Source organism: Sturnus vulgaris, chromosome 3 (genome assembly GCF_052056855.1).
Source record: "Sturnus vulgaris isolate bStuVul1 chromosome 3, bStuVul1.hap1, whole genome shotgun sequence".
Taxonomy (NCBI): Eukaryota; Metazoa; Chordata; class Aves; order Passeriformes; family Sturnidae; genus Sturnus; species Sturnus vulgaris.
The window spans coordinates 115,040,957-115,068,749 of NC_142245.1; the positions used below are offsets into that span (position 1 = coordinate 115,040,957).

Sequence of the window (27,793 nt, forward strand, 5' to 3'; positions counted from 1 at the left end):
AGCAAAGGCATTTCTATAGATGAATGTCTGCCTGGAATACAGACAAGTGCTTGGAGACTGGCTAATACTTATTTTCCTGGTAGGCACCACAGGCACAGATGTTCACTTGCAGTGTAGCAGTCTGGACCATGGAATCTTTGGCGTTTTTTCCTCCACATGAACTGCTGGCCTCACTGGATAGGTCTCCCAAGTGGAAATCTGGCACAGGGACTTTTATCACCGATTCTAAATCACTAGTGTGGAATACCACCCTGCTTTAATTTATAAATCGCTACTTCTCTTAGTGGATAAACTCTTCAACTTCAAATTCACCAAGTTCCGAACTGTGGCTGCCAAGATTTTATAGCACCATGTCCATGGTGGAATTTTGGAAAACACAAAGTGTATAATCCTGTGGTGATGTTCACAAGGAACCATGCTGACCTAACCTGTGACTACAGCCCAAAGGGAGATCTCTTCCCAATATTTCTGGCTGTGCTGTGTGTCCTGACATTTCCTATGCTGACACAACAGCTTCCTCTGCCTGCTGCATTGGGAAGTATCCCTAAGGTGCCACAAAGGAAGGAGCTTCTTATGGACACAGTGCCTTGGGATTCAGGGGGAAAAAGTAGGAGTTCTCAGTCTTTAGCACCTCACACTCCATCAGCATTGATAGCAAATGGCTTCAGCCATGGATAGTCAGATTTTACAGATCCTTGTCTCACCTCAACCTTGCCGTAGGTACTGTCTGACAGGGAGAGGGAAGGAACCAGGTCTGGATGGACAGCCTGCTTCTAGAAAAATCATCATAACCCTTAAAGCATTAAATAGAGCTGTAACAACCTCCCAAACTATTAATTTCCCTGCAGACTGAGGGCTCAGAGTGGCACTAAGTTGAAGCACAGGCTGGACCTGCCATGAACAGGCTATGTAAATGTAAGAAGTAAAAGCTACTCAGACAATTCCATAAAACATTCCAAAATCAGGGTCCTGGGATACGATCATCTCTAGTTTGTTTTTTTTTAATAATGACAATTATTAATTTTCTTCCCAGGTTTTTTGTCTTTCCCTTGGATTCTTTTTAACTGCTGCTTCAATTTGTCGTTTTGGTATTGTAGAGACAATTCTACAATACCAATTCAATTTCTTTCCTTTATTTAATTTCTCAGATTACCATTTTGTCATCTGTTCCCTTCATTGCCATGGAGTTTAAAAAATAAAAAGTATTTTGTACATCAAAATCACATGGAAAGAAATAATCACAGTATGCACAACATAAGCTGCTGTAAAATCTGAAGGACGGGCGATGCAGAACAGTAGTAAAGTGAACTGTTAAAAACATGTCCTGAAAGTTTTTTAGAAGACTTTACTTTCAAAGACAGAAAACAGAGATCGTGCCTTCAAAGAAGCGAAATATCAGTATTATTAGAGAGGAACAGAGACTTGTAATCACTTTTTCTAAGCATTTTCTTTGCAAAATCCCAAGTCATTCACCCAAACATGCAACTGTTAGGACCATATTTTAGTAGCAGTGCAGGTAATTTCCTTGTGTTAAGTAGAAGCATCCTAAGCCCATGGTGAAGAAGGGAAATGAGAAATTAATTATGGAAGAATTGTTACTTTAGGAGCAAATGCAATTTCTCCTCACATTTTTCTCCTAATCTTAGCAAGAACAAATTAACAAACTTTTGAGGTGGGACCAAACACATTTTCATTTCTTGTCTCTTAATACCTTAGAGACAGCTAAACTATCCTTATTTTTTCTAGGCATTTTGTTTTTTGAAAATTGCTCTGCGTATTTTCTGATCTGCACTAAAAATGTTTTGAAATTCAGACTCATGGTTTCCAGATCAATCTAAGAGTTCGGTGTTTTTAATAAATGTGAATTATACCCTTCTTGGTGTGCTCTGGCATGCCAGCAGCCTCACTCTTTTTTGAGACCAGTGTTCACACGAGATTGAATGGAGCTGTACAGGCAAGGCCTATGGCCTTGAATCTGGAGCTGCTGTTTAGTTGAAATGAGTTTGTTGCGAAGGCTCTCATTTTGTTTGTCAAGCTCACGAACTCTTTCTCGCAAATGCTCAATCATGTCTTCCAGCTCCAGAGCTTGACCCAGCTGCTGGGGTCCACAGCCAGCCTGTTCACATTTATCATTAACAAGCCGTATTAATTTGGTGGTCATTCTGGGGAAAACAATAAAAAATATGAAAAAGAATGTGAAAAGTCAGCATAAAAAGTATTGTGTTGAAAGAAACTTAACCACTCTGAAGACTTTAGCATAGAACCTTGATAGTAAACTTCCAAATTTTGATAGAACTATTGCTGCCTATGACGAATTCCTTGAAGATAACTGAAACCACTGAGCAGCAACCTCCTTTACAGCACTGACAAATAACATTTTCCTAAGGTTTATCATTTAAGGCTAGTAAAGGAGGAACATGTTTACATTTTGTGTAATTTTACCTAAGTGCACTATGAGTATGCCCACCTGGTGTAAGTGAATGATGAGTGTTATTTCCTGTGCACAGAAACAAAGGAACTGCCATTTGAAATAATGAAACAATTCATTCGATCTACAGTCTTGTATTTGACAACAGCCTGACACAAAAGACGGAAATTATGTAATGCTGGTCAACTGGACTGTGGCTCACTGAATACTGAGTCAAAAGAAAATAATGTTCTGGATTTTAAAGCATTAAATAGGCAATATTTTCAACTACCCATTGATGAATTCATTAGCTCCTCACCAGAAACTGGCTTAGATGCAGAAAGACTTTGTTAACAATTAGCACGATGTGAACACGAGTCACAGCATTCAGCCCTCCTGCCATATCGTAATACTACAAACAGTTCTTCACAGTCCAGACTGGTCTGCCGCCACACTAAGTCCTGGCAAAGATTAGTACACAAATCTTTGCATACTAAGTTTAATAATCACCCTAAAGTTTCTTGTGTATTTGTGGGCAAACTGGGTACTGTGGTCGCCATGCTGTTTGGGACTTCTTCCCTGAAGTTATGTATTACACTGAATAAAGGAGCGATGATTATAAAGACATTGTAGTGCTAATTCACCACTAAAAAGCTAGATGTTATTCAACTTCTTGAAAGACAGACTGGGACCAAAAAAGAGGCAGAATCTGTCTGTAGAAATCATTTTGATTCCAGAATGAAATGCCTGACGAACCATTAGGCTTCTACAGTCTGCTCTCCAATTCCCAGAACACTCTGCCAGCACAGCTGGGAATCCAAGGGATCACCTCTGACGTAGCAGACAGCAGTGTACCTCTGTACATGGAGATCTAATAGGGATTACTGCAAAAATCATCTTACATACTCAGAGACAAATAAAAAGCAATACGAAAACCACATCCAGTGAGTGATTTTTGCTACTGCATTAAAAAGTGCTCTGAGAGAAATCAGCATGATTTTTAATTTGTTGATGGTACTTTAAAGGGACAAAAAGGTATTGTGAGTTAAAATAAAAATATTAAACCCCATACCTTTTAATTTTCTCCTCTTGCTTATTTGCATCCTGCTTGAGTAGGATGTGGTCATCACGTAGATGAAGAAGTCTGCCAGCTCCTCTCAACTGATTCGTGATATGACTTCTTGAACTTTTACATTCTGTGTAGATGATGATTCTACCCAAACCAAGGCAATTTTAAATGACCTTCCATACATTCAACAACATATAATTCAAAGTCTAACTCACTTTGAAATGTTGAAAAAAAATTAATGAAAATTTTCAAATAATATGGTATTTTACACTTGCTTCAGTCTATTAATTCATTTCCTCAGACTTACTGGCAGGTTAATCACTTCCTTGTTCCTTTCTCATAGAGACTAAAAAAAAACGTAGCTCAAATGATTCAGCAAACTGATTACCTACCAGGCAATGCAAAGATAATTTAGCAAGCAACCAGGAATAGTCTAACATACTAACTAAAAAATAGGATGAGCATTACCATTGAGATTCTTTCTAATCTGTTTCAAAGTGAACACACTCTCTTGAAGCTTGAAAGAATTACCTGACAGTTGTGAAAATGAACTCAAATAAAAGACTAAGCCCAGCAGTTCCATTCCAATAGCAGCTGAGTAACATGTAAGAATTGCATAGTACTTCCGGTTCCCATTTTGTTACACGGATGTGACTTTGTCCTCTCTTCAGCAAAAAAGCGTTCTCTTTCCTTGTGGAAGGATGAACGTTCTAGCTCGATGAGTTTTCCAGCTTTTAACATCTCACAGCGACTTCTCTCTGTAATAATCTACTTGAACATAGAATGAGTCACAGTACCTTTCAAAATTTAACCGTGATTTTGAACTTCACTTTGTGAAACATTTTTAGAAAGAAGCTAAGGAAGACACTGAAGTGAAGATTGAAGTCTGTAATTGCAATAAACAGCATCTGGTACAAACCTTGTAATCCTTCAGTTCCAGCTGGAGTTAGGACTGTATCTCTCATAGCCAGGTTCCCCACAGTTCCATCAGCTGAAACAGGCATGGCTTACCTAGGAATACCAAAATTCAAATGCTTCTCCATCTGCAATTTAAATTGTGAGACTAGAATGAACTACAAAACATCATAAAAAATGATGGCAAAAGTAATGACAGATTCACTGAAATTGCAGACTCGTGTGCTACTGTAAATGCTCCCATCTCAACTGAATTTCTCAGAGGACAATCAAAACCTGCAAGTTTAACATCATGCCATTTTTAATCCACGCACAAAATATGGCTTATTTGGTTATGCAGTAGCACCAATTGTATTTAATACATGCAGAATGTATTAGCTTTTAAAGTTCTAGTTCTGTTGTCTTCAGCAATCTTTGGGCTAAGGCCATATTTCCAGGTGGATGTGGGAGGAGGATCTGAGGGGGTTTCTTCTGTGTGTTTTTTTTTTTTTTGTTTGTTTGTTTGTTTTGCTTGTTTTTTCTGTTTCTGGTGGGGGTTTTTTGTTTTTTTTTGGTGGGTTTATTTTTTTTGTTGTTGTTCATGCTGTTGTTCATTTTAAGTAAAGTCAAACCTTAAGGCATCAACTGGTGGGTGACTAATGCCATCTTCCACATTCTGAGTGGGACTCTGAAACAAGGTGCTGGGGGTTATGGAGTCATTTCAGTGTTACCTGCCAATCTCTTAGTCTTCTTTCAATCATTGTCCCAAGAGAAATTACTTTTTAAAATAGAGACACTCCTATGAACGACACTCATAAATCCAAATACATTTCTTTTCCGAGACAACAAAAAGTTCAGGTACATGACAAAGTGAGATGAAGAAAGTATTAATTAAAATACTAATCGGTGTAATATATGAAGATACTGCTGTTCCTTTCTTGTCTTCCAATGCAGAAAATTAAATGTTCGCCAGAAAACTAAGGAACGCAGAAACAATGTGAAAAGGAGGCACATGAAGTCCTTAGGACGGCCTTTCCCCCCCTACATTGTTACATCCTTCAGGTGATATAAATTGATTCACTTCCTGAGTACATCCAAAAATATCTAGGAATCCATTGGCATATTAACAGTGATGTTAAAAATACTTGCATCAGAAGACAGAAGTGACACAGTACAACCCACAGACATTCCACAGAAGTATCTCTTCATTTTATCATCAAAACTACTGCCTAAGTGATGCCTTTCTTCTACCAGCAAAGCCCTCTGTCATAAACTGGTTTCCATATGGCTTTGTCCTAAAGGAACAAAAAGGATTAATGGAAGTTCAGGTTCCAACAAGTCAGTCTTGCTTTCAATCTTTTGCTTTTTCATCACTAAAATTCGGAATGAAATAACAATTGATACCTGGACAGATTCAGATGCTATGCTGAACCTCAAAAATTTAAATCAGATTTTATGTCCAAGAAAAGTTACCATACAGTCACTTCAGAACCTTTGTTAATCAAAAATAAGAGACAATAACTTCATATACAAAGAGAGGAAAATTTTCCTTATCTCTAGAATTTGCCTATAAGAACTTCCATTAAGGTATAAGCAAGAATTTTATAGTTACTGAAGTTCAAGAAACTTTTAACTTTCTTATATACTTCACTACTTAATGTTTCTATCACCATCTGACAAATTACAAAACACCGCATATGACTTTACTGTGTTATGCGAGACCAGTTGGTAATTAGATAAATACTTTAAAACTAGAGAATCAAACCTTATGCTTTAGGTCCAAATTTTTACATAACTAGCAGAAACGAACTGTTGCCCCAGCGTCTTTCCAAAGTAGCAAAACGAAAGACGGATGACGTAAATTTTCAGAAGTACTCAGCCAATGGGAGTAGGAAGCACTTCTAGGGAAGGGGTTTCTAGGGAAATCTTAAAAATTACGACATTTAATTGTTTCAATGCGGGTTTATAATTTCACGAGTCTTGTACATGGCCAAAATGATGCTTTTCTTGCTATTTTCCCATACTCGGGCAGGGAAACACACCTCTCGCTCGCACCCAGCTCCCGCTTTTTACGTACAAAACATACAGTGCAAGCGAAAAGGCCTGTCGGGCTGCTCTGAGTGAGGCACCGCCTCTCCCACGGGCACCGAGCAGCCCGCGAGCCGCCTCACGGGGCTGACATCATCTCTTCAGGAGCTCCACCGCAGGCCGGTTCCCCGGCGGGGGACAGCTCGCTGCAGGGAGCGGTGCCACATCCCCCCGAGCAGCTCCAAGCTCACGGATTCCCCACGCGGTTCCCGGAGGAGGAGCAGTCCCTCGCACTCACCGCCCCGCCGGCCCGGCGCGATCGGTCCCCTGCGGTCTGCCGCGGGACAAAGGGCTCCGTCCGCTTCCGGGGCCGCGTTGCCTGCTGGGAGTTGTAGTTCGGGGCGAAGCCGGGCGCCGCTACCCCGCCCTCGGGACACGCCCTCGGCTTCCGCCGGCGCAGCGGGCGGGGAGCAAAGCGCGGGAGCGGCGGCGAGAGCTGAAGGTACCGCTTCAAAATGTTTAATATGTAAGCGTTTTCTCGATTGCTGGTCTTGATGGCTGTTGTACCTCTGCTGCGTTTGTTTACAAAATACCAGTCCGGAAAAGCAGAAAGTCATTTTAGTGCTATTAATGAAAGGAAGGCTAATTCTATAAAAAGATTAGAGAAAGCTTTCCAAGATTGCAATCAGATTCTCCTGTACAGGGTGTACTGGGTTTGGTATTGCTATTAATTTACTCTTCAACATTTAAAGTGTTTCACTATAGGGGGCAGGTGTTGGGAGGGAAAGGTTAAAAACCTTTTATTAGTTTGGTGATGACGAAGTTCTTTCTAGAATTGCTTTCCCTCAAAGACCAGCCTTATCTCTGAGAGATGCTACAATTATTCAATGTGGAAATTTTAGGTATTTGTGCTTGCTGTAGGTTGTTTTCTCTCAGCTGAGAGAAATATAATTTGCTCAAAGGAGGTAACAGGATATGTGTACAATGTAAGGAAAAGATTAGCATTAGTATAGCCAAGTAACTGTGTGCTTTCGAAGAAAATAGATCTTAGAGTTTGTTTCATTTCTGACGTGTATACTTTGATTTACAGTTAATCTCAAAATTCCCAATACAGAACAACTAGTTTCAGTTTTGGTACAGATTCCAAAGTAATTCCAGTGTAATTTATGAGACAGTTTCTGCTCTAACAGGTTTTTGAATGCTGCTCAACAGCAATAGACCTCATTCTGGATGACAAGAGAGCCATGAACTGCCCTTTAGTTGAAGATTGCATAGCTGGAGGTGGTGTCTAAGTGGGTTCTTGCCTTTGTTAAGCTATGAAATATATGGTTTAAGTCTACATTAGATAGAAAGGACTAGATTTGGTGGCGACAAGCAGCACCTCTAGTTGTAAACGTGCACATGGAGGGCAGCAGACTGTGGTTCGGAGCTGGCTCCCTAAGGAGACTCAGCAGCTGAGTTCCTTCTGACACTGGTGTGGGGGAATTGCTAACATCTCTGTTCCATGTCCCCAGCTCTGCTCCTGTGTCCAGTGAAAAGGAAGTGTACATATGTGAGAAATGGCTGCTTTTCTCCAGGCAAGCACGTGGATTTTAGAACAGGAAGAAAAAAATGTCCCGACCCACCTGGAATGATTTAGATCCTCAGGAGGCACCCAGGAGCCTCCTTCCGTGTCCCGGGTGGGGCCGTGGCTATAGAAAGAGTAAATGATGGAGCAGGTGGGCTCAGTCCACAGGGAAATGAACCTTTGGGGAAGTTTTTACAGCTCTACTTAAAGCTTTATGAATGATGATGATTTTCTGGAAGTAGGCTGTCCATTCTGATCCATTTTCTTTCCTCTCCCTGCAGACTCTACCTGCTGAAAGGTTGAGGTGAGACCAGGATCTGTAAAATCTCTGACTCTCCGTGTCTCCCCAAGACCGAAGCAGTGTTTGCTGTCAATGGTTACACAGTGGAAGATGCTAAAGACTGAAAACTTTGTGTTTTTTCCCCTGAAACGCAAGACTCTCTCTGTATCTGTGCCCTGTATATCTCTTAAAAGAGTTCCTGGTTTTAGAAAGGTTTTTACATCCTGCAATATATAATTCAATTAAATAGAATCATACTGTATCAACGTGGTGATAATGACTTTGTTTGAGTTGGTTAATTAAAGCAAATCATTGATGAGGGGTTTGATAAGAGCATCCCTTGGTTGGAGCTTGCAACTCTTCCTTAATTTGTCTTCGTTCCTTTAATTTCTTTCAATTATTTCTTAAGCAATTACTGCATTTAGGATATACAATAAGGACAACAGCATTTCTGCCCTGCTGGACTGGAAAATCCAAGCCAAATTCCTTGGAGAGTGAGGGGATGGGGAGCCGAGCTTTAGGCTGGGTTTTGACAGTGGAAATTTGGCGAGGAGGAAAGAAGATAGATCCTCCAAGAAGTGGTTAAGGCCAGTTCTGCTGGCTTTGGGTGCTCCTAGCCCAGAAAATCAGAAAAAGGATGTAAGGAGTTTGTAACGAGAGAGCAAGGAGTGTGCAACGAGTGTGTAAGGAGGGTACAGTGAGTGTGCAAGGAATGAGTAAGAAGTGTGCAAGCACTGTTCAATGAGCATGCAAAAACTGCTCAAGGAGTGTGAAAGGAGTGTGCAAGAAGTGTGTAAGATGTGTGCAACAAGTGTGGAAGGAGTGTGTGAGGTGAGTGCAAGAATTGTGTAAGGGGTGGTCAAGGAGTGTGCAGGGAGTGTATAAGGAGTGCGAGGAGTGTACAAAAAGCAAGAAGTGTGTAAGGAGTGCGCAAGGAGTGTGCAAGGAGAGTGGAATTTTTAGCTGGATTTTTCTAAAATTTCTAATTTTGCTGAACTTATTTCCCCAGTGAGAAGAGCACGAACTCACAGCCATGCAGGCCTGACAGTCACTGCGGGAAATCTGACACAGTATTAATAAGTAACCTTTCCTGAGAGCAGTCACCACCCCAGTCCTCCAGCCTTGTCAAATGTTTGCAATGAATGGACCCAAGTTCTAATCCTTAATCTAAATTTATGTCAGCTTTTGTTAGAAAGATACCGGACAGTAAATCATACAAGAGAATTTAAAAATTGCACAAAGAATAACAGGCCCAGACCAAACCCAACCGCCCCCATCAGTGCTCCACCCCAATTTTGGGAGAAACAGTGATACAGTTTATAAATACTCTCCTTCCACACTATTCAGTCCTTCACCGCACATCCCCAGAGAGGAGTCCCTCAGACCTTGCTCCCCTGAACACCAGGAGAGCTGGAGTTTCACCCAGATCCCACATTCCCATGGCAGTTAATCCCAGCAGGGAGGCAAAGAGGAACCCTGCATCCTCTGACATAGCCCACAGCACGGGCAGCACCAGGAGCCCTCCAGGCTCAGACCTCTGGTGCTGAAGCCTCTGGGCTTTGGCTGATCAAACACCACAGCTCTTGGCAAAGATGCCAGGAGAGTCGTGATTCTTCCTGTCCTGAAAGAGAGGAGGAAAAGAAAATTAAGTCGACTGCAGAAGGATTCCAGCTCTCAACTTCTGCTCTGATTCCTCACTCTGGGGTTTTATCCATGACAAGTGACACCAATTCAGAGTGCCCTTTTCCAGCATTTTTATTCCTAACTATTTCAGACATTAAAAGGATGCTCATTTCTCTTATTGTATTCTTTGCTGAATTTTATTAGCGGCATTTTCATCCCAGACCCCACTTGTCAGTTCTTCAATCCTTTAGCACTGGACTTGGCACAAAGGGATACCCGTGGTGCTGCATCACAAGAAATCCCAAAGAGAAACCCCTTCCAAACCTGACGGAGAAAGCTTTCAAGGCACTCCAGAACACAGACAGCTTTTCCTGCCTTGTCAGGCCACACCAATTCTGTCCCATCCACCTGAACTGTGCAGGTGAGGAAAAGGCTTTCCTTGCTCCTCGGGAATCACTGTCTGAGACCACAGATGTCCATCCTGGGCAGCACCTGGAAACAACGTGGGAAAGGCAAAATGAGAGTGTTTTCTATCAGAAAATTACTACTACTAATAAAAATAATAATCAGAACTTCTGGACAAATTTAGTAACATCACTTTGATATGAGAAATACAGGCCATGCCCATCCTTCTAGCCCAGGTGAAAACAGGAAGGAGAACTAGAGGAAAAGCAGAGTCCCTTATTTGATCTCTGGACACAAACGGAGGCCTTTTCCCTGTGAAACCAAACTCACCCTTCCAGGGTTCCTGAGATCAGCTACGGGGAGGCTTTTGGCACTCCAAGAGCAGCTGGGTCACAGCTGGATGCGGCTTGGGTCTGGGAGACACCGTGCTCCTTCTGGAATTATAGCACGCAAATGCCTGCTCCTGGCCCCAGGCCCGGAGATAAAATCTGTGGGGTTTTTCCCTGTGCAACATTGTTCACCCCTCCCAGGTTCCTGAGATCTGCACAGAGGAGGCTTTGGGCACCCCAAAGGCAGCCAGGGTTACAGGTGGGGGCAGCTTGGGGCTGGGAGAAATCCTCATCCATTTGGAATTTTATCAGGCAGAAACCTGGCTGGGTGCACAGGTCTCTGGACACGACCAGTGGCCCTTTCCCCTGTGAAACAAAACTCACCCTGCCAGGCTCCTGAGACCACTTAGGAGGAGGGGTTTGACTCTCCAAGAGCAGTCGCAACGAGAGATGCTCACACAGAAGGCCATGCAGAAGAGGAAACGAGCGCACCCGCAGCCCCCCAAGGCGCGCCCCAACGCCCCAGACCCGGCACCGCCAGCTCGGGCAGTCCCATAAAGCATCCCCCGCCTCCGCAGCGGCGGGACAGGCGGGGCCCGGGGTCCCGAGGAAACCGAGCGTGCCCGGAGGCGCGGCAGGACGGCAGCGCAGCGCCGCCTGGCGGCGGAGCAGGAGAGCAGCGCCGGGCCCCATGGCGGTATCGGTACCCGTGCGCCCCCTGCTGTCCGCGGCGATGCAGCGCCCGATGCCGAGTTCCACGCCCGTGTCGCCGAGGGAGAGGGGCACCGCTGGCTGGGGCCTCCCCGCCGACACGGACAGAAGCCGAAGCAGAAGCCCCGGTGCCATTGGCGGCCCCTCCCCAGCGGGCCGGGCTCCGCACGGGCCCGCGGCCCCGCGCGGTATCGGGTCGGCCCGCTCCCGTCTTCGTCGCACCCGGGCCCTGCTCCTGGCATGAAGCGCGTCACCGCCCCGCGCGTCATCGCGTGCGTTCGGCGGCCCGACAGGGGGCGGTGGAGGGGCGGTGCCGGGGGCGGTACCCGGGGCGGTGCCGGGGGCGGTGCAGGGGCGGTGCCGGGGGCGGTACCCGGGGCTGCTCCGGGAGCGGTTCCGGGGGCGGTACCCGGGGCGGTGCCGGGGCGGTGCCGGGGGCGTTCCCGGTCGCGGTGCCGGGGTAGCCCCGGGAGAGGTTCCGGGGGCGGTGCCGGGGTCGCTACCCGGGGCGGTACGCGGGGCGGTGCCGGGGGCGGTACCCGTGGCGGTACCGGGGCGGTGCCGGGGGCGTTCCGCTCGCGGTGCCGGCGTAGCCCGGGGAGCGGTTCCGGGAGCGGTTCGGGGGGCGGTGACGATTGCAGTCCCGGTCACTGTCCCCAGTCCCCGTCCCCAGTCCTGGTCCCGGTCCCAGTCCCCGGTTCCGGTCCCCAGTCCTGGTCCCAGTCCCAGTTCCCTGTCCCGGAACCCGATCACGGTCCTGGTCCCAGTCCCCAATCCCGGTCCCGGTCCCTGTCTCCAGTCCCCGTCCCCGATCCCGGTTCCGGTCCCTGTCCCAGGTCACCGTCCGCGATCCCGGTTCCGGTCCCTGTCCCCCGGTCCCGGTCCGGGATCCCGGTCCCGGTCCCTTTCCCCGGTCCAAGTCCCCGATCCCGGTCCCTGTCCCATTTCCCCGTCCCGGTCCCCGATCCCAGTCCCGGTCCACGTCCCCGATCCCGATTTTTCCCCCCCTTTCACACTGATTTTTCCCCCGATTTATCAATGATTTTTTTCCCCATTTTTTCCCATTTCTCACTGATATTTTCCCCCATTTTTCAGGGATTTTTTTCCCCATTTCTCACTGATTTTTTCTCCCATTCTTCATGGAGTTTTCCCCCCGTTTTTCACTGATTTTTCCCCATTTCTCACTGACTTTTTCCCCATTTCTCACTGATATTTTCCCCCATTTTTCATGGATTTTTTCCAGATTTATCCCCATTTCCCACTGATTTTTCCCCATTTTTCATGGATTTCTCCCTCCCCGTTTCTTACTTATGTTTTTCCCCGATTTCTCATTGATTTCCCCCCCCCCATTTTGCACTGATTTTTTACCCATTTTTCCCCATTTCTCACTGATTTCTTTCGCCATTTTTCATGGAATTTCCCCACCCATTTCTCACTGATTTTTCCCCCATTTCTCACGGATTTTTTTCCCACTTTTCCCCATTTCTCACTGATTTTTTCCCCCATTCTTCAGGGATTTTTTTCCCCATTTCTCACTGATTTTTTCCCCATTTCTCAATTAATTTTTCCCCACTTTTCCCCGTTGCTCACTGATTTGTTCCCCCATTTTTCATGGATTTTTTTCCCCATTTCTCACTGATTTTTCCCCCCATTCTTCAGGGATTTTTTTCCCCATTTCTCACTGATTTTTCCCCCCATTCTTCATGATTTACAGGATACTCTATCGTTAATGGAAAGCAATTAAAGGAAGGGGGGAGGTTACCAGCCACCTGGTCAGCTCAGACAGCAGAGCTGCACACGCTTGTGAGAGCCTGTGAATTATAGCAGGACAAGACATTAAATATATTTACTGATTCTAAATATGCATATGCGGTAATACATGCATTTGGAAAACTATGGGGAAAAAAAGAGGTTTATTAAGCTGCAGAAGAAAGAAGAAAATAATTGGTTTACAAGGGATGGCAAGCAGTGGATACCAAAAGCTCTAGCCTTACAATTGTTAAAACAACTTCATTAAAGGAGTCGTTCTGTGCCTTCTTTGGGGTGAGGAAAAAAGGCTGAGGGGGGCTCCGACGTGGTTTGGGGCACCCCAAGGTCCCTGGGAGAGGGAGCCGGGCTGCGCTGGAGGAGCAGGTGAGTCGGGCATGGGGGGGGGTCATGGTGGGTGCCAGAACATTGAGAGGGAGGGGTGGGTGTAGAATGCATGAAAAACAGAACCTTAAAAAATAGCTAAATATAGTCTAAAAGGAATGTTTTATTGGCTTGTGTTTGGATAGAGGTAGGGTTTTTTATAGATACTGTAAATATAAAAGAAAAGATAAAGAATAAAAATATAGAAGCAAATATAAGAAACCAATATATAAATATATTACATTACATTATATTTTGTTATGAAAATAGAAATATATAAATATTTAGACTTTAAAAGGAATTTTTTATTGTTTTTTATTTGGTTAGAGGAGGGTTTTTAATAAATAATATAAATAATATAGGCAAAAATATACAAATATGCAAAAATAGATACTGACATAAAATTATTATAACTATATATGCATATATATATGTAAGTATAAATATATAGAAATAAATATAAATATAAAATACATGTATGTAGTATGTAATATAAATAATTTATCGATTTTAATATGTTATATTAAATAGTATGTTATAATAGAATGTAAATAGCATATAGTATATTAATATACTAGTAAAAAATACATTAAATAGTATATAAATATAGAATACACAATATAGACATATAAATCTACAGATATAAATATGAAAACTAAATAGAAAAATATATTCAAATATAATTTAAAATAATCGAGTTTTTTGTTTCTATTTGGTTAGAGGCAGAGCTTTTAAAGAAATAATATTAAAAACTATGAACCTACAAATATATATGGATATTCATAAAATAGAAATAACATTAGTAATATAAATCTATGTATATAATGAATAATAAAATAACGTATATATGATAAATAGAATAGCAATTAAATTGAATATATGAAATATGTCTAGATTATGACTATAAATTAAATATTAAAAAATAGATGATTTCTATATATAAAAGGTTTTTTTTTTCATTTGGTCAGAGGCAGGGCATTTTTAGTTTGGGTCGGGGTTTTTTTGGGGCGTTCATTGAGAGGATTTTATGACGGGTGGGGACTCTGGTGCTTGGAACTCTCTCCCTTCTCTGTCTGTCCCTGACAGGGCGGCAGTGCCGGGCTGAGTTGGGCGGCAGTGCTGCCGCCGTGTGGACACAGGCGGGTACTGCACCGTGCCCCTCTCAGGATGGCGGAAGGGCCCGCGGGCCGGGACCCAGCCCTGCGGCAGCGCTCAAGATGGCGGCCTCTCTAGGACCCCGGCGGATAGGCGTCTACATAAAACGCCTGCCCGCGCCTGCCGGCGCCCTCACGCCCGCGGCACCGCGGACCGCGCGGCCGTTGTCGGCACACTCTGACACGTCCGGGAAAATTGTCGGCGAGCGGATCGGCGTCGGCGATGTAATCAGGCATCTTATGCCTACACACCGGGGTCCTGATTTTTTCCCGCCCTTTCTGCCGCCATTTTTGGCAGGTCAGCCGGGGTGCCGCCCGAGCCGCCATTTTGAGAGTGCGGACACACTCAAGATGGCGGCCTCGCTAGGACCCCGGCGGATAGGCGTCTACATAAAATGCCTGCCCCCGTTCGCCGGCATAAACATAAATATGCATAAATATAAACATAAACATGCAAAACAATAACAATAAATATAAATATAAACATAAATAGAAATAGAAAGATAAACATTAAAAAAATCAGTGAGAAATGGGGTAAAATCAGTGAGAAATGGGGGGGAAAAACCATGAAAAATGATGGAAAAATCAGAGAGAAATGGGGGAAAAATCAGAGAGAAATGGGGAAAAAATCAGTGATTAATGGGTGGGAAAATGCATGAAAAATGGGGGGAAAAATTCAGAGAGAAATGGGGGCAAAATCAGTGAGAAATGGGGGGGAAAATCAGGAAATATCCATGAAAATTGGGGGAATAATCCATGAAAAATGGGGGAAAAAATCAGTGAGAAATGGGGGAAAATGGGGAAAAAGCAGTGAAAAATGGGGAGTAAAAATCAGTGAGAAATGGGAGGAAAATGGGGAAAAACATCAGTGAGAAATGGGGAAAAATCAGTCAGAAATGGGTCGTAAATATCAGTGAGAAATGGAGAAAAAATCATTGAGAAATGGGGAAAAAATCAGTGAGAAATGGAGAAAAATCGGGAAAAATCCACGAAAATTGCGGGAAAAAACGCATGAAAAATTGGGGCAAAAATCAGAAATGGGGGGGGAAATGCAGGAAAAATGGGGGGAAAATTTAGAGAGAAATGGGGCCAAAAATCAGTGAGAAATGGGGGGGAAAATCGGGAAATATCCATGAAAATTGGGGGAAACATCCATGAGAAATGGGGGGAAAAAATCTGTGAAAGATGGGGAAAAACGGGGAAAAAATCCACGAAAAATAGGGGGGAAAATCCATGAAAAATGGGGGGAAAATCATTGAGAAATTCGGAAAAAACGAGTGAGAAATGGGGAAAAATCAGGAAAAAATCCAGGAAAATTGCGGGAAAAAATGCTTGAAAAATTGGGGAAAAAATCCGAGAGAAATGGGGAAAAATCCGAGAGAAATGGGGGGAAAAATGCATGAAAAATGGGAGGAAAAATCAGAGAGGAATGGGGGCAAAAATCAGTGATAAATGGGGGGGGGGGAAATCGGGAAATATCCATGAAAATGGGGGGGAAAATCCGTGAAAAATGGCAGAAAAAATCAGTGAGAAATGGGGAAAAATGGGGGGAAAATCCACGCAAAATGGGTGGAAAAATCCATGAAAAATGGGGGAAAAAAATCAGTGAGAAATGGGGGGGAAAAATCAGTGAGAAATGGGGGGGAAAAATCAGTGAGAAATGGGGAAAAAAATCAATGAGAAATGGGGGAAAATTGAGGACAAAATCAGCGAGAAATGGGGGAAAAATCAGTGGTAAATGCGGGAAAAATCGATGAAAAATGGGGGAATATTCAGTGAGAAATGGGGGGAAAAAATCAGTGCGTAATGGGGGAAAAATGGGGAAAAAATTCATGAGAAATGGGAGGAAAAAATCAGTGAGAAATGGGGAAAAAAATCAGAGGGAAATGGGGAAAAATCAGTCAGAAATGGGTCGAAAAAATCAGTCAGAAATGGGGAAAAATATCGGTGAGAAATGGGGAAAAAATCTTTGATAAATTGGGAAAAAAAGTCATTGAGAAATGGGGGAAAAAAATTAGTGAGAAATGGGGAAAATTTGGGAAAAAAATCCACGAAAATTGCGGGGAAAAAAATCCACGAAAATTGCGGGGAAAAAAATCAGTGAGAAATGGGGGAAAAATGCATGAAAAATGGGCCGTAAATATCAGTGAGAAATGGGGAAAAAAAATCAATGAAAACTGGCGGGAAAAATCAGATCGGTGATCGATAGCTAATGCATGCCTATGGATAAGATCGGCGATCGATTGATCGCGACTACGGATCGATTATATCGGCGATCGATTGATCGCTCCTGCCGATCGATTAGATCGGCCATCGATTGATCGCGCCTGCCGCTCGAGTCGATCGGCGTTCGATTGCTAATGCCTGCCGATCGATTATATCGGCGATCGATTGCTAATGCCTGCCGATCGATTAGATCGGCGATCGATTGATCGCGCCTGCCGATCGATTAGATCGGCGATCGATTGCTAATGCCTGCCGATCGATTAGATCGGCGATCGATTGCCAATGCCTGCCGATCGATTATATCGGCGATCGATTGATCGCGCCTGCCGATCGATTATATCGGCGATCGATTGCTAATGCCTGCCGATCGATTAGATCGGCGAACGATTGATCGCGCCTGCCGATCGATTAGATCGGCGATCGATTGCCAATGCCTGCCGATCGATTAGATCGGCGATCGATTGATCGCGCCTGCCGATCGCTTAGATCGGCGATCGATTGCCTATGCCTGCCGATCGATTCGATCGGCGATCGATTGATCGCGCCTGCCGATCGATTAGATCGGCGATCCATTGCTAACGCCTGCCGATCGATTAGATCGGAGATCGATTGCTAATGCCTGCCGATCGATTAGATCGGCGATCGATTGCTAATGCCTGCCGATCGATTAGATCGGCGATCGATTGATCGCGCCTGCCGATCGATTAGATCGGCGATCCATTGCTAATGCCTGCCGATCGATTATATCGGCGATCGATTGCTAATGCCTGCCGATCGATTAGATCGGCGGTCGATTGCTAATGCCTGCCGATCGATTAGATCGGCGATCGATTGCTAATGCCTGCCGATCGATTAGATCGGCGATCGATTGATCGCGCCTGCCGATCGATTAGATCGGCGATCGATTGATCGCGCCTGCCGAGCGATTATATCGGCGATCGATTGCTAATGCCTGCCGATCGATTAGATCGGCGAACGATTGATCGCGCCTGCCGATCGATTAGATCAGCGATCGATTGCCAATGCCTGCCGATCGATTAGATCGGCGATCGATTGCCAATGCCTGCCGATCGATTGCTAATGCACACTATTTGCACACTCCTTGCACACCCTTTGCACTCGTACAGATGCAGGAGGTTTCTCAGTTCTGGTCGGGGTTTTTTGGGGCGTTCATTCCGGGGGATTTCCTCAAGGATTGGGACACTCCTTGATTCCATCCCTTGCCTGTCTCCCAAGCGCCACCCTGTGGGCAGAGCGCGGTACTGCGCGCCTGCCTCTCCCAAGATGGCGGCTCGGGTGTCGCTCCCCGACCTTCTAACTCTGGCTGCAAAAGGAGGGGGGCACAGCAAGGAGCCCGCTCGCTCTAGTGGGATGCCTGCGCACGACGCCGACACCGATCCCACGGGTGCGATTTTCGGCGGCGTTTCCAATCGTGCGGACATCTCCTTCAGCCCGCTTCGGCCCGGGGAAGAGGGGCGGGGCCGCCAGCGATGGTCCCGGCGCAGCCCGGGCAGGCTCGGGGCGGAGCCGGGGCTTGGCGAGGCGGGGCACGGAGGTCCCGGGGACGGGACCGGGCGGGGCCGGGGCGGTGCTTTAGGGGCGGTCCCCAGTGGTCCCGGGCGGCACCGGGGGCGGGGCCGGGTGATCCCGGAGCGGTACCGAGCTGTGCTGGGGACGGCGCTGCAGGGGCGGTGCCGGGCCCGCCTCAGGGTGATTGAATGCCCAGAAATCGCCTCCTCTGCCCCGTGCTCACACTGAGCTGCGGGCTGCAGCGTGCTGTCGGAGCTCCGCACACAGCACGGATTTGGGCTTCCCCTCCTCTCAAACCCTCTCCCCCTTCTTCCTCCTCCTCATCTTCCTCTTTTTCCTCTCCCTCCGCCTCGCCCCCCTCCCCGGGCCCCTGACTCCCCCCGGGATCCCCTCCTCCGGAGGCGGCCCTTCCGAACCGACCCCCCCTCCAAGCCCCGGAGCCCGAGACCATTAAGGTAAGCTTTGGAATTGAAATATCAGGATATTCACTCTATCCCACTGGCCTGAAATTTCAGGATTGTACGATTTTTTCTTGAAGCAGTTACCTTTGCTGCAGGATTGTGTGGTCACCAGTCTCCTTTCCTGTGACTCTTGTTGAAATTTGCTGTCAGATAACCGGCTAGTAACGAAATATTTGACAGAAATCAATGCTGTGAACGGACTTCACTGCAGCAGTTGATGAAAGAGCAAAGAAAATGTCTGTCGTGTTTACGCACCCCCCCGAGGCTGAATGAATTCTGATACTGTAATAAATCAGTGCAGTTGGTGCCTGCAAAGGTCTTGACATTGATCAAGAAGATAGTGCTTTGGATTTTTACTTTTTATCAGCGTTTCTTTAATCTGTACTTCAGCACTCTAGCCTTTCATAAGTCTTCTCCGGTTTCCTCTGGCCCTGCAGAGTAGTCCTCTCTGTTATTGTCTGATCCCAGCTTTGATGCAAGGAGTACTTTTTGTCTTGAAAATTAGCATCCCCCTCTGCATATTTAAATTAGTTATTTGACTTTTGAGAAAAAGCTGGTCAGCTCGAAGTCCACCAGACACCAGAGACTGCTGTTTTTAGCACCTTATTCAAAGAGGACATCCTTTAGTTACCTAAGTAGGGGTAGAGATTTACCCCTAGGAATAAGGAATAAATGCAAGCAGACTGTCCTGCCAAGAAAAAAATCCAGTTACAGTGACTGAATTCGGGTTTAGTGGCCCTTGATCCTTGCAAGGGATTAAAGGCAGGTTCACTTGGTCTCCCAGCAATGAATGTCTCAACCGAAAGCTGCTCAAAATGTGCCGTTTTTCTGATGGTTTTGGATTCTTTTGCCAGGTGGGAACATGGACTGCTTGACTTGTTCCTGTGTCCACTTTCCACTTCAGTCCTTTGCATTTTCTCTGAAGGGAAAGCAGGAACAGGGAAGTTGGGGCAGTTCCGTCAGCAGAAAGGCTGCTAAGAATAGATGGTAAGGACTTACTTTTCTGCACAGTGCCATGTAACTGAAGGCTCGTTTTTGGATTTCACATTCTGTTCCTGCCTGGTTTTGTGAGAGCTGCAGGTGCATTTCTGTTTCCAGACCCTGCCAAAAATAGTCGCTTATATTATAATGAATCCTTTTTCCTTCATGTTTTCTTGCTTTAAAAGAATTACCCTGTCAGATTGATGTGAGCAGCAGTTGTTTTTAGAGCTGCTGGTGTTGTACACGGAGTAACTGTAGAACAAATGAGTTGTGATGGCTTCCTTGTATTTGATGTGTGGAGAAGAGCAAAGGCACAGATTCATCCTGTGTAATTGCAGTCGTCCAACGTAGGTGCCAGGGTCGGGAAGCTGGGCAAGGTTTCCTCTCTTGCTGGGCCTTAGGGGGAGGGAGCTGAACCCTGGTGTCACTCGGATTCCTTCCTCTTCTCCCTCCTCCTTTCTTGCTTGTAGAGCTGGAGCTCGGGGTCACCGAGTTTGGGTGCTCGCAGTCAGGGCCTGAATTTGGAGAGCAGGAAAGCGGGGGGAAGTTTCTAGGCACGTCAAAGCCTGTCTCTAGGGTGTGGGACTTGTTGGTCTTCCTCACCACCCCCAGCAACTTGCACTTCTCTCTGGACCTTGCTGTGGTCACAGCCCACTGCTCATTTATGTGACTGTTCATCCCTCTGCCTGATTGCTTTAAGTCCAAGTAGCCTGATTCAGGTTTAATTTAGCAATGATTTTCCTCTGTTTCATCGGTAGTTTTCTAAAACTCCCCTACAGGCTATTTTGAAGGTGCTTTTTTCTTTTTTTTTTAACTGCCTGTGATGATAGAAAGCTGTACGGCCCTCTGAAAGCAGTATAACCTGCTTTCCAAAAATTACAGAAGTAGGATTTTTATTGTCCACTATGCAGCTGAAGTCCCCCTAGTGAGCCTCTTGAACTGAGGGTGAGGAGAGCGGCAGATACGCCTCCTCATCAACCTGCTCTTCTTTTCGTTCCTAAAAGAAGGAAGCATGAAGGTAACTATAGAAAAAGATCTGCATCCCTCGGGGTTTTGTATTTTAGGTGTTTTGAGGTTTATTTACACACCTTCTCCTTTGTTTCCTGGACAGGTTTTACGTGACAGTGGAGCGTTTGAGTACACGTGGAAGGAGCTTTCAATTCGGTTGGAGCACTTGGATAATACAAAAGAAGACCAGAAGGAAGCAGTGATTCAGTTTTTGGAAAAGGTAACGGTGTTCAAATCAGCTGGATAAAAAAATGCAAAGAATAGTGTTAGTGGAAACTGGAGGTCTTGTTGCTATTGTTGAGAAACCTGTCAAAGACCAGCGAATGAATTCTGAGAAAAGCCTTGTTTGGGATTCTTTATACGGAGGTGGCATCCTTCTTGTGTTCAGTGGGAGGGCAGCCAAATGATTTGTAGGAAAATGAAATCCAAAAAGATCAGCTGTTATTACAGCATTGTCGGTGTAAGGGTAGAGTGGTGTAGGTGTGGGTAGCTTTGATCTCCTCTTTAGGTGCCAACATTATCAGAGCTCAGTAGATGGTGGTCCTTTACAAGGAAAGGTGACACTTGCTGTTTACTCTTCAGGATGTTGAATGCCCAGTGCTTTGCCTCCACTGTGGTCTGCCCAGGTACTCGGTGTGTGGTCGCAATCTAGGTGCCAAGTTGTGGTGGGTTTTTGTTTTTCCATCAGTGTGGCCTGTAGAGCAGGAACTGTAGACAGAATCCTGCAGAAGTGCTATGGAAGTTGTCCTCATAAAAGCTGCCCAGCTTTCAGCACGTGGTCGTTCTCAGTACCGTGTGGTTCCCCTGCACTTGCCAGCCAGCAGGTGCACTTACCTTTCTCCCCACCTTTGCTGACAGATCCTGCTGAAGCTGGTGGCCAACCCCTGTCCCTACACTGACAAGGCAGCAGACCTGGTTCAGGCAGCCAGCACGCTCCAGGTGGCTCTGTTTAAACAGGACTCTGATAACATCAGCATCCCCGTCTCTCACATTGATGGTATGTGGTAACCTGTCAACATCCCAACTCCATGACTTGGGGATACACTTTCTAGCCCTAATCAGCAAACTGGGGATGGATAACTCTGGCAATCCTGTTAAGTAAGGGCCCTCCAGGATTCAGCTCTCCACGTGTTCTTGGTATCAGAAGTCGAAGTGGAATTGCCAAGTTGCCGCTTTACCTCTGAAAGTAATTTCTGCCGTGGTTGTGCCACTTGAACGGTATTTGAAATCTCTCTTCATGCTCTTGCAGCGGCGTTTTTGAACTCAAATGGAAATCTAGCCCTTCTGCCTGGGACTGTTGACAGAGTCATGGAATCCCAGAGTGGTTTGGCCGGCAAGGCTCCTTAAATCTCATCCAGTTCCAGCCCTGCCATGAACAGGGACACCTTTCAGTAGCCCGGGCTGCTCCAAGCCCCAGTGTCCAGCCTGGCTTTGGACACATCCAGGGATCCAGGAGCAGCCACAGCTGCTCCGTGCTGGACAGCAGCATTGAAAGGCAGAGTGAAGGTTCAGCTGTAATTTAGGGGTTGCACTTAACGTTGTATTGTGTGACAAATGTGGCTTTCATACTTTTTTTTAATTTTTTTTTTTTTTATTAAAAAGAATTAAAAAGATGCCTTGTATTCCTGGAGTGTTGCATTCTACGTCTGTTGTTTTTCCTGTTAGTCTGGATTCTTGCTTTGATGTTTTTCTTCACTTATTAGATGTCCTGGATATGGTGGATGTCCTGATCGAGGACAGTGATGGCTTTGATGAAGAAGTTGGGTTCTCTTTAAATGAAGACGTGATCATTTCCCTTCAGTGCTGTTGTCCCTGCTGCATTAGAAGCCAGGAATGAACAAGTCCACGTGGGCCTGGATGCTGATCCCTCTTGCCTGGTCCATGACAGCATGTGACAGGTGAGATTTCCAGGTGTCTGATTTAGCAGGAAACTGGTTTGTTCCTTCTTGTGAGGAGGCTCATTGGCTTTGCATGGGCAAAGCCACTCCACGTTTTCCATCTAGGAACAGAGCTGGGGAGCTGTTTGAAAACAGAGTCCCAGAGGTAAACAGCTTGGCTCGGTATTTCTGTGTGGAAATAGAAGAATATCTGTGTCTTCTGATTTTTCTCTCGTCTTTCTTCCACAGGTGTTTTTGTATTCCTGACTTGGGTTTCCATCGGGGACACGTGGCTTGGAGCTCAGGAGCCGGATCTGTTCCTTGCCCACGGCAGATTGGTCTGCACTAGTGCAGGTGACGAATTACAGGATGGCTTGGGAACTCGGAAACAAGGAGAAGCAAGTCTTATGTGTCTTTGCAAAAAGATTTGGCTACCACAGGGCATTAATTCAGGGAGTTAAGACTTCATCTTTAACGTTCTGTGCTCTGCCAGCATCACTGCGAGCCCTGAAAGCCTCCTGAGCTGTTCTCATACAGACCTATCTTGTTTGGTCAAAAAAAAATCTTAGTTTAGTTTCGTCCAAGAAATGTTACTACTCTGTGCGAGCTCATGGGGAAGCTTTTATTTGGCATCTCTCAGTGGGACATTGAAAGTCCAACTTCCCATTTCTTGAACAGTCTGAGAGGCAGTATTACTTTCTATCATTTTTATCACAGGCATTTTAAACTTTTTGAGGAACCGGCAGGACTGTTTGTGCGGAGGCGTGCGGTTCACAGCCATCCTCTGTCCAACGTAGGATGGGAAAAAAAGGCTGGAGAGCTTCCTACAAGGGGCTGTAAGTGCAAATGACCAGGAGCCCGGGGTTTAGTCATGATGATTTAGTATTTCTTTAAAGACTCTGATTGATTTCATGATGCCAAAACCAGTATGAATAGAAGACTGAAGTCAGGAATCACGATGGTCTCCTTGGGTTTAAAAAGCTTTAATGGTGTTTCAAGACATTTGTATGAGACCTGGTTTGTTTTTTCTTACCCTTTTATTCAATCAAAAAAAAAAAAAAAAAAAAAAAGCCTTGATCCATCACTGCTGCTGTGATGTGTGACAAATGCCTGTCCTCCCTCCACGTGGAACAGGTGAGAGGTGGAACTGAAGCCCAAAGAGTTTTCTGCCCACTGATAATACGTGAGTCATATTGGGAATTCTCTGCAGAATGGCAACAGTTGTTCTTGAATTTGGCCATGAGGGGAGTGGAACATGGCAGCCCGGGTCTGAGAAGGTGCAGTGCCAGAAGGAGAAGCTTTGAAATGTTAAATCAGGATTGATTCAGGTGACTCGCGACCGCGTGCTGTGCCCAGGTCCCTGGTAGAAATACTGTGCAGGGAAAAGCCAGAGCTGCCTGTGCTATGAGCTGAATTTTTTATTGGGGGGGTGGGGTGTGAAATAAGAATGAGGTGCAAATGAGGGAATTGCTTGTGTGTGTGAATATTCTTGTCCTAAAGGAGCGCTGCCCGGTGCTCCTCCCTTGCTGTGCCCCTCTCCTGGTGAGCCTCTGTCCTGCTGGCCGTGCCTCTCTGTCTCCGTGCCTGTGCTGCTCCTTGCCCGTCTTTGCCCGCCCCGCACGGGCTGTGCTCGCTTCCTCTCTGGCTCCTGGGTTCCCTCTTTGTCATGGTACCCCTCAGTCCTTGCTGTGTGTTTGGCACTCTCTGTCTTTTCTCCGTCCTTCTCTGTGCCTCTGTGGTGCTCCCTGTGCCGTTGTTTCCCGTGGGATCCTTGTGTCCCGGTCACTGTCTGTCCTAGGGTGATGTTATGGTGTTTCTATCTCCAATCATGTGTCCTGATTATGTTTGGTATTATGTCCTGTGCTTCCAGGACTGACTCTGAGAGTGAAGCTTTGTTTTGTCTTGTTATCAGCCGGCTCACCTCCCCCATGGTCTATGTTTAGGAGAGGTTTTAGCTCGGTTTGCTTGCTTGCCTGCTTGCTCGCTTCTGCCTCTTTTTCTTTCCTTCGCTTTGCCCTTGCTTTTTTCTTATTAGTTAGTTCAGCTAGGCAGTCCAACTTTTTCCCTGGACTGTTTTCTCTTCCACCCCGTCCCCTCCCTCTCCTGGATACCATCTGAACCTGTTCCGGACGGGGACCTGGGAAACCCCAAGAAACACCGGGAGTCTACACTCTGTCACCTGCAGCAGCCATTCCCAAGCGCCAGAGACTGATAACTGGGCGACCACTCGCCAGAGAGATTGAACTCGTCATCCCTTCAGAACGGTGAAAGAGTTTTTTGTCAGCTGGTGTTGTCTTTTTTCCCTGTGCTGGGGAGTGTCTTGCTTGTTAAATAAAGAGGTTTTTTTCTCCCACTCTTCTCCGAGGAAATTCTTCCCGAACCCGGTGGGGTGGGGGGGGAGGAGTCGTGGGGTTTGCTGTCTGGGGGCTCCTTCTGGAGGTTTTCCCCCAAATTTGCCCAAAACCAGGACACTGTCCCTGTTCATTTTTAATCCCTCCCTCTTGTGCTGCCCATCCAGCATGCCAGGGGTTTCTTTTCGTTTTTTGGTTATTTTTCGTTTTCATTTTTCTTCTTCTTTTTTTTTTTTTTTTAGGGGGGGTTCCATTTCATCGTGCACCTTGATGTTGATTTTCTTCCCTTGTCTTCTCTGCTGCCCCTCCTCCTTTCTGCCCCTTGTCCCCTGTGTCTGCAGGGCTGGGGAGGAACTTCAGCCCTTGTGGGGGTTGCCCTCCCTTTTCTGGTGTCAGCAGAGTCACTTTCTGTGGGATGGACCCATGGGAGGGGTTGCAGTCAGGTGCCCTGCTGCTGTCCAGGGCAGTTGGAGTCGTTCTGTGCCTTCTTTGGGGTGAGGAAAAAAGGCTGAGGGGGGCTCCGACGTGGTTTGGGGCACCCCAAGGTCCCTGGGAGAGGGAGCCGGGCTGCGCTGGAGGAGCAGGTGAGTCGGGCATGGGGGGGGTCATGGTGGGTGTCAGAACATTGAGAGGGAGGGGTGGGTGTAGAATGCATGAAAAACAGAACCTTAAAAAACAGCTAAATATAGTCTAAAAGGAATGTTTTATTGGTTTGTGTTTGGATAGAGGTAGGGTTTTTTTATAGATACTGTAAATAGAAAAGATAAAGAATAAAAATATAGAAGCAAATATAAGAAACCAATATATAAATATATTACATTACATTATATTTTGTTATGAAAATAGAAATATATAAATATTTAGACTTTAAAAGGAATTTTTTATGGTTTTTTATTTGGTTAGAGGAGGGTTTTTAATAAATAATATAAATAATATAGGCAAAAATATACAAATATGCAAAAATAGATACTGACATAAAATTATTATAACTATATATGCATATATATGTAAGTATAAATATATAGAAATAAATATAAAATACATGTATGTAGTATGTAATATAAATAATTTATCGATTTTAATATGTTATATTAAATAGTATGTTATAATAGAATGTAAATAGCATATAGTATATTAATATACTAGTAAAAAATACGTTAAATAGTATATAAATATAGAATACACAATATAGACATATAAATCTACAGATATAAATATGAAAACTAAATAAAAAAATATATTCAAATATAATTTAAAATAATCGAGTTTTTTGTTTCTATTTGGTTAGAGGCAGAGCTTTTAAAGAAATAATATTAAAAACTATGAACCTACAAATATAGATGGATATAGATAAAATAGAAAATACCATTAGTAATATAAATCTATGTATATAATGAATAATAAAATAATATTGTATATATGATAAATAGAATAGCAATTAAATTGAATATATGAAATATGTCTAGATTATGACTATAAATTAAATATTAAAAAATAGATGATTTCTATATATAAAAGGGTTTTTTTTTCATTTGGTCAGAGGCAGGGCATTTTTAGTTTGGGTCGGGGTTTTTTTTGGGGCGTTCATTGAGAGGATTTTATGACGGGTGGGGACTCTGGTGCTTGGAACTCTCTCCCTTCTCTGGCTGTCCCTGACAGGGCGGCAGTGCCGGGCTGAGTTGGGCGGCAGTGCTGCCGCCGTGTGGACACGGGCGGGTACTGCACCGTGCCCCTCTCAGGATGGCGGAAGGGCCCGCGGGCCGGGACCCAGCCCTGCGGCAGCGCTCAAGATGGCGGCCTCTCTAGGACCCCGGCGGATAGGCGTCTACGTAAAACGCCTGCCCGCGCCCGCCGGCGCCCTCACGCCCGCGGCACCGCGGAACCGCGCGGCCGTTGTCGGCACGCTCTGAAACATCCGGGAAAATTGGTGGCGAGCGGATCGGCGTCGGCGATGTAATCAGGCATCTTATGCCTACACACCGGGGTCCTGAATTTTTCCCGCCCTTTCTGCCGCCATTTTTGGCAGGTCAGGCGGGGTGCCGCCCGAGCCGCCATTTTGAGAGTCCCGACACGCTCAAGATGGCGGCCTCTCTAGGACCCCGCGGATAGGCGTCTACGTAAAACGCCTGCCCGCGCCCGCCGGCGCCCTCACGCCCGCGCACCGGGGGACCGCGCGGCCGCTGTCGGCACGCTCTGAAACATCCGGGAAAATTGTCGGCGAGCGGATCGGCGTCGGCGATGTAATCAGGCATCTTATGCCTACACACCGGGGTCCTGATTTTTTCCCGCCCTTTCTGCCGCCATTTTGGGAAGGTCAGGCGGGGTGCCTCCCGAGCCGCCATTTTGAGAGTGCGGACACACTCAAGATGGCGGCCTCTCTAGGACCCCGGCGGATAGGCGTCTACGTAAAACGCCTGCCCGCGCCCGCCGGCGCCCTCACGCCCGCGGCACCGCGGACCGCGCGGCCGTTGTCGGCACGCTCTGACACATCCGGGAAAATTGTCGGCGAGCGGATCGGCGTCGGCGATGTAATCAGGCATCTTATGCCTACACACCGGGGTCCTGAATTTTTCCCGCCCTTTCTGCCGCCATTTTTGGCAGGTCAGCCGGGGTGCCGCCCGAGGCGCCATTTTGAGAGTCCCGACACGCTCAAGATGGCGGCCTCTCTAGGACCCCGGCGGATAGGCATCTACATAAAACGCCTGCCCGCGTTCGCCGGCATAAAAATAAATATGCATAAATATAAACATAGACATAAACAT

The 27,793-nt window shown here is 45.8% G+C and overlaps 1 protein-coding gene and 3 long non-coding RNA genes across 15 annotated transcripts; 2 read left to right on the forward strand and 2 right to left on the reverse strand.

Moving 5' to 3' along the window:
* Window positions 1–1,117: 1,117 nt before the first annotated feature.
* Window positions 1,118–6,792, reverse strand: LOC148224575 (uncharacterized). Of its 3 annotated transcripts, none has more exons than XR_015802790.1 (5): window positions 6,697–6,792; window positions 4,396–4,487; window positions 4,008–4,244; window positions 3,480–3,620; window positions 1,118–2,162 (listed from the first exon to the last, which is right to left on the reverse strand). It is a non-coding gene; the product is annotated as an uncharacterized LOC148224575 (long non-coding RNA). The 3 variants fall into 3 exon arrangements; XR_015802791.1 differs by having other exon boundaries at window positions 6,457–6,755; XR_015802792.1 differs by lacking the exon at window positions 6,697–6,792 and adding an exon at window positions 6,448–6,464.
* A 21-nt stretch (window positions 6,793–6,813) lies between these two features.
* Window positions 6,814–8,507, forward strand: LOC148224576 (uncharacterized). The gene is made up of 2 exons (XR_015802794.1): window positions 6,814–6,900; window positions 8,247–8,507. It is a non-coding gene; the product is annotated as an uncharacterized LOC148224576 (long non-coding RNA).
* A 102-nt stretch (window positions 8,508–8,609) lies between these two features.
* On the reverse strand, window positions 8,610–10,361 carry LOC148224577 (uncharacterized). The gene is made up of 2 exons (XR_015802793.1): window positions 10,193–10,361; window positions 8,610–9,866 (listed from the first exon to the last, which is right to left on the reverse strand). It is a non-coding gene; the product is annotated as an uncharacterized LOC148224577 (long non-coding RNA).
* An 8,200-nt stretch (window positions 10,362–18,561) lies between these two features.
* Window positions 18,562–25,033, forward strand: LOC148224578 (nucleolar pre-ribosomal-associated protein 1-like). Of its 10 annotated transcripts, none has more exons than XM_088162715.1 (6): window positions 18,562–21,023; window positions 21,662–21,800; window positions 22,507–22,701; window positions 22,930–23,034; window positions 23,398–23,516; window positions 23,815–25,033. In XM_088162715.1, exons 1-3 carry the CDS (start codon window positions 20,808–20,810, stop codon window positions 22,638–22,640), a joined length of 489 nt encoding a protein of 162 aa, XP_088018841.1. In that variant the 5' UTR covers window positions 18,562–20,807; the 3' UTR covers window positions 22,641–22,701; window positions 22,930–23,034; window positions 23,398–23,516; window positions 23,815–25,033. The 10 variants fall into 10 exon arrangements, 7 of the variants coding, with proteins under 7 accessions (XP_088018841.1, XP_088018840.1, XP_088018838.1 ...); XM_088162717.1 differs by lacking the exons at window positions 23,398–23,516; window positions 23,815–25,033 and having other exon boundaries at window positions 18,569–18,808; window positions 20,707–20,813; window positions 20,907–21,023; window positions 22,930–23,391; XM_088162714.1 differs by having other exon boundaries at window positions 23,398–25,033.
* Window positions 25,034–27,793: the final 2,760 nt, after the last annotated feature.

What these genes read in the sequence shown, in the direction of transcription:
- LOC148224578 (XM_088162714.1), top strand. Translation starts at nt 20,808, where the DNA reads ATGAAGGTAACTATAGAAAAAGATCTGCATCCCTCGGGGTTTTGTATT. An exon ending in TGATTCAGTTTTTGGAAAAG is followed by an intron (nt 21,024 to 21,661) that starts GTAACGGTGTTC and finishes CTTTGCTGACAG; the next exon opens with ATCCTGCTGAAGCTGGTGGC. An exon ending in CCCCGTCTCTCACATTGATG is followed by an intron (nt 21,801 to 22,506) that starts GTATGTGGTAAC and finishes TTCACTTATTAG; the next exon opens with ATGTCCTGGATATGGTGGAT.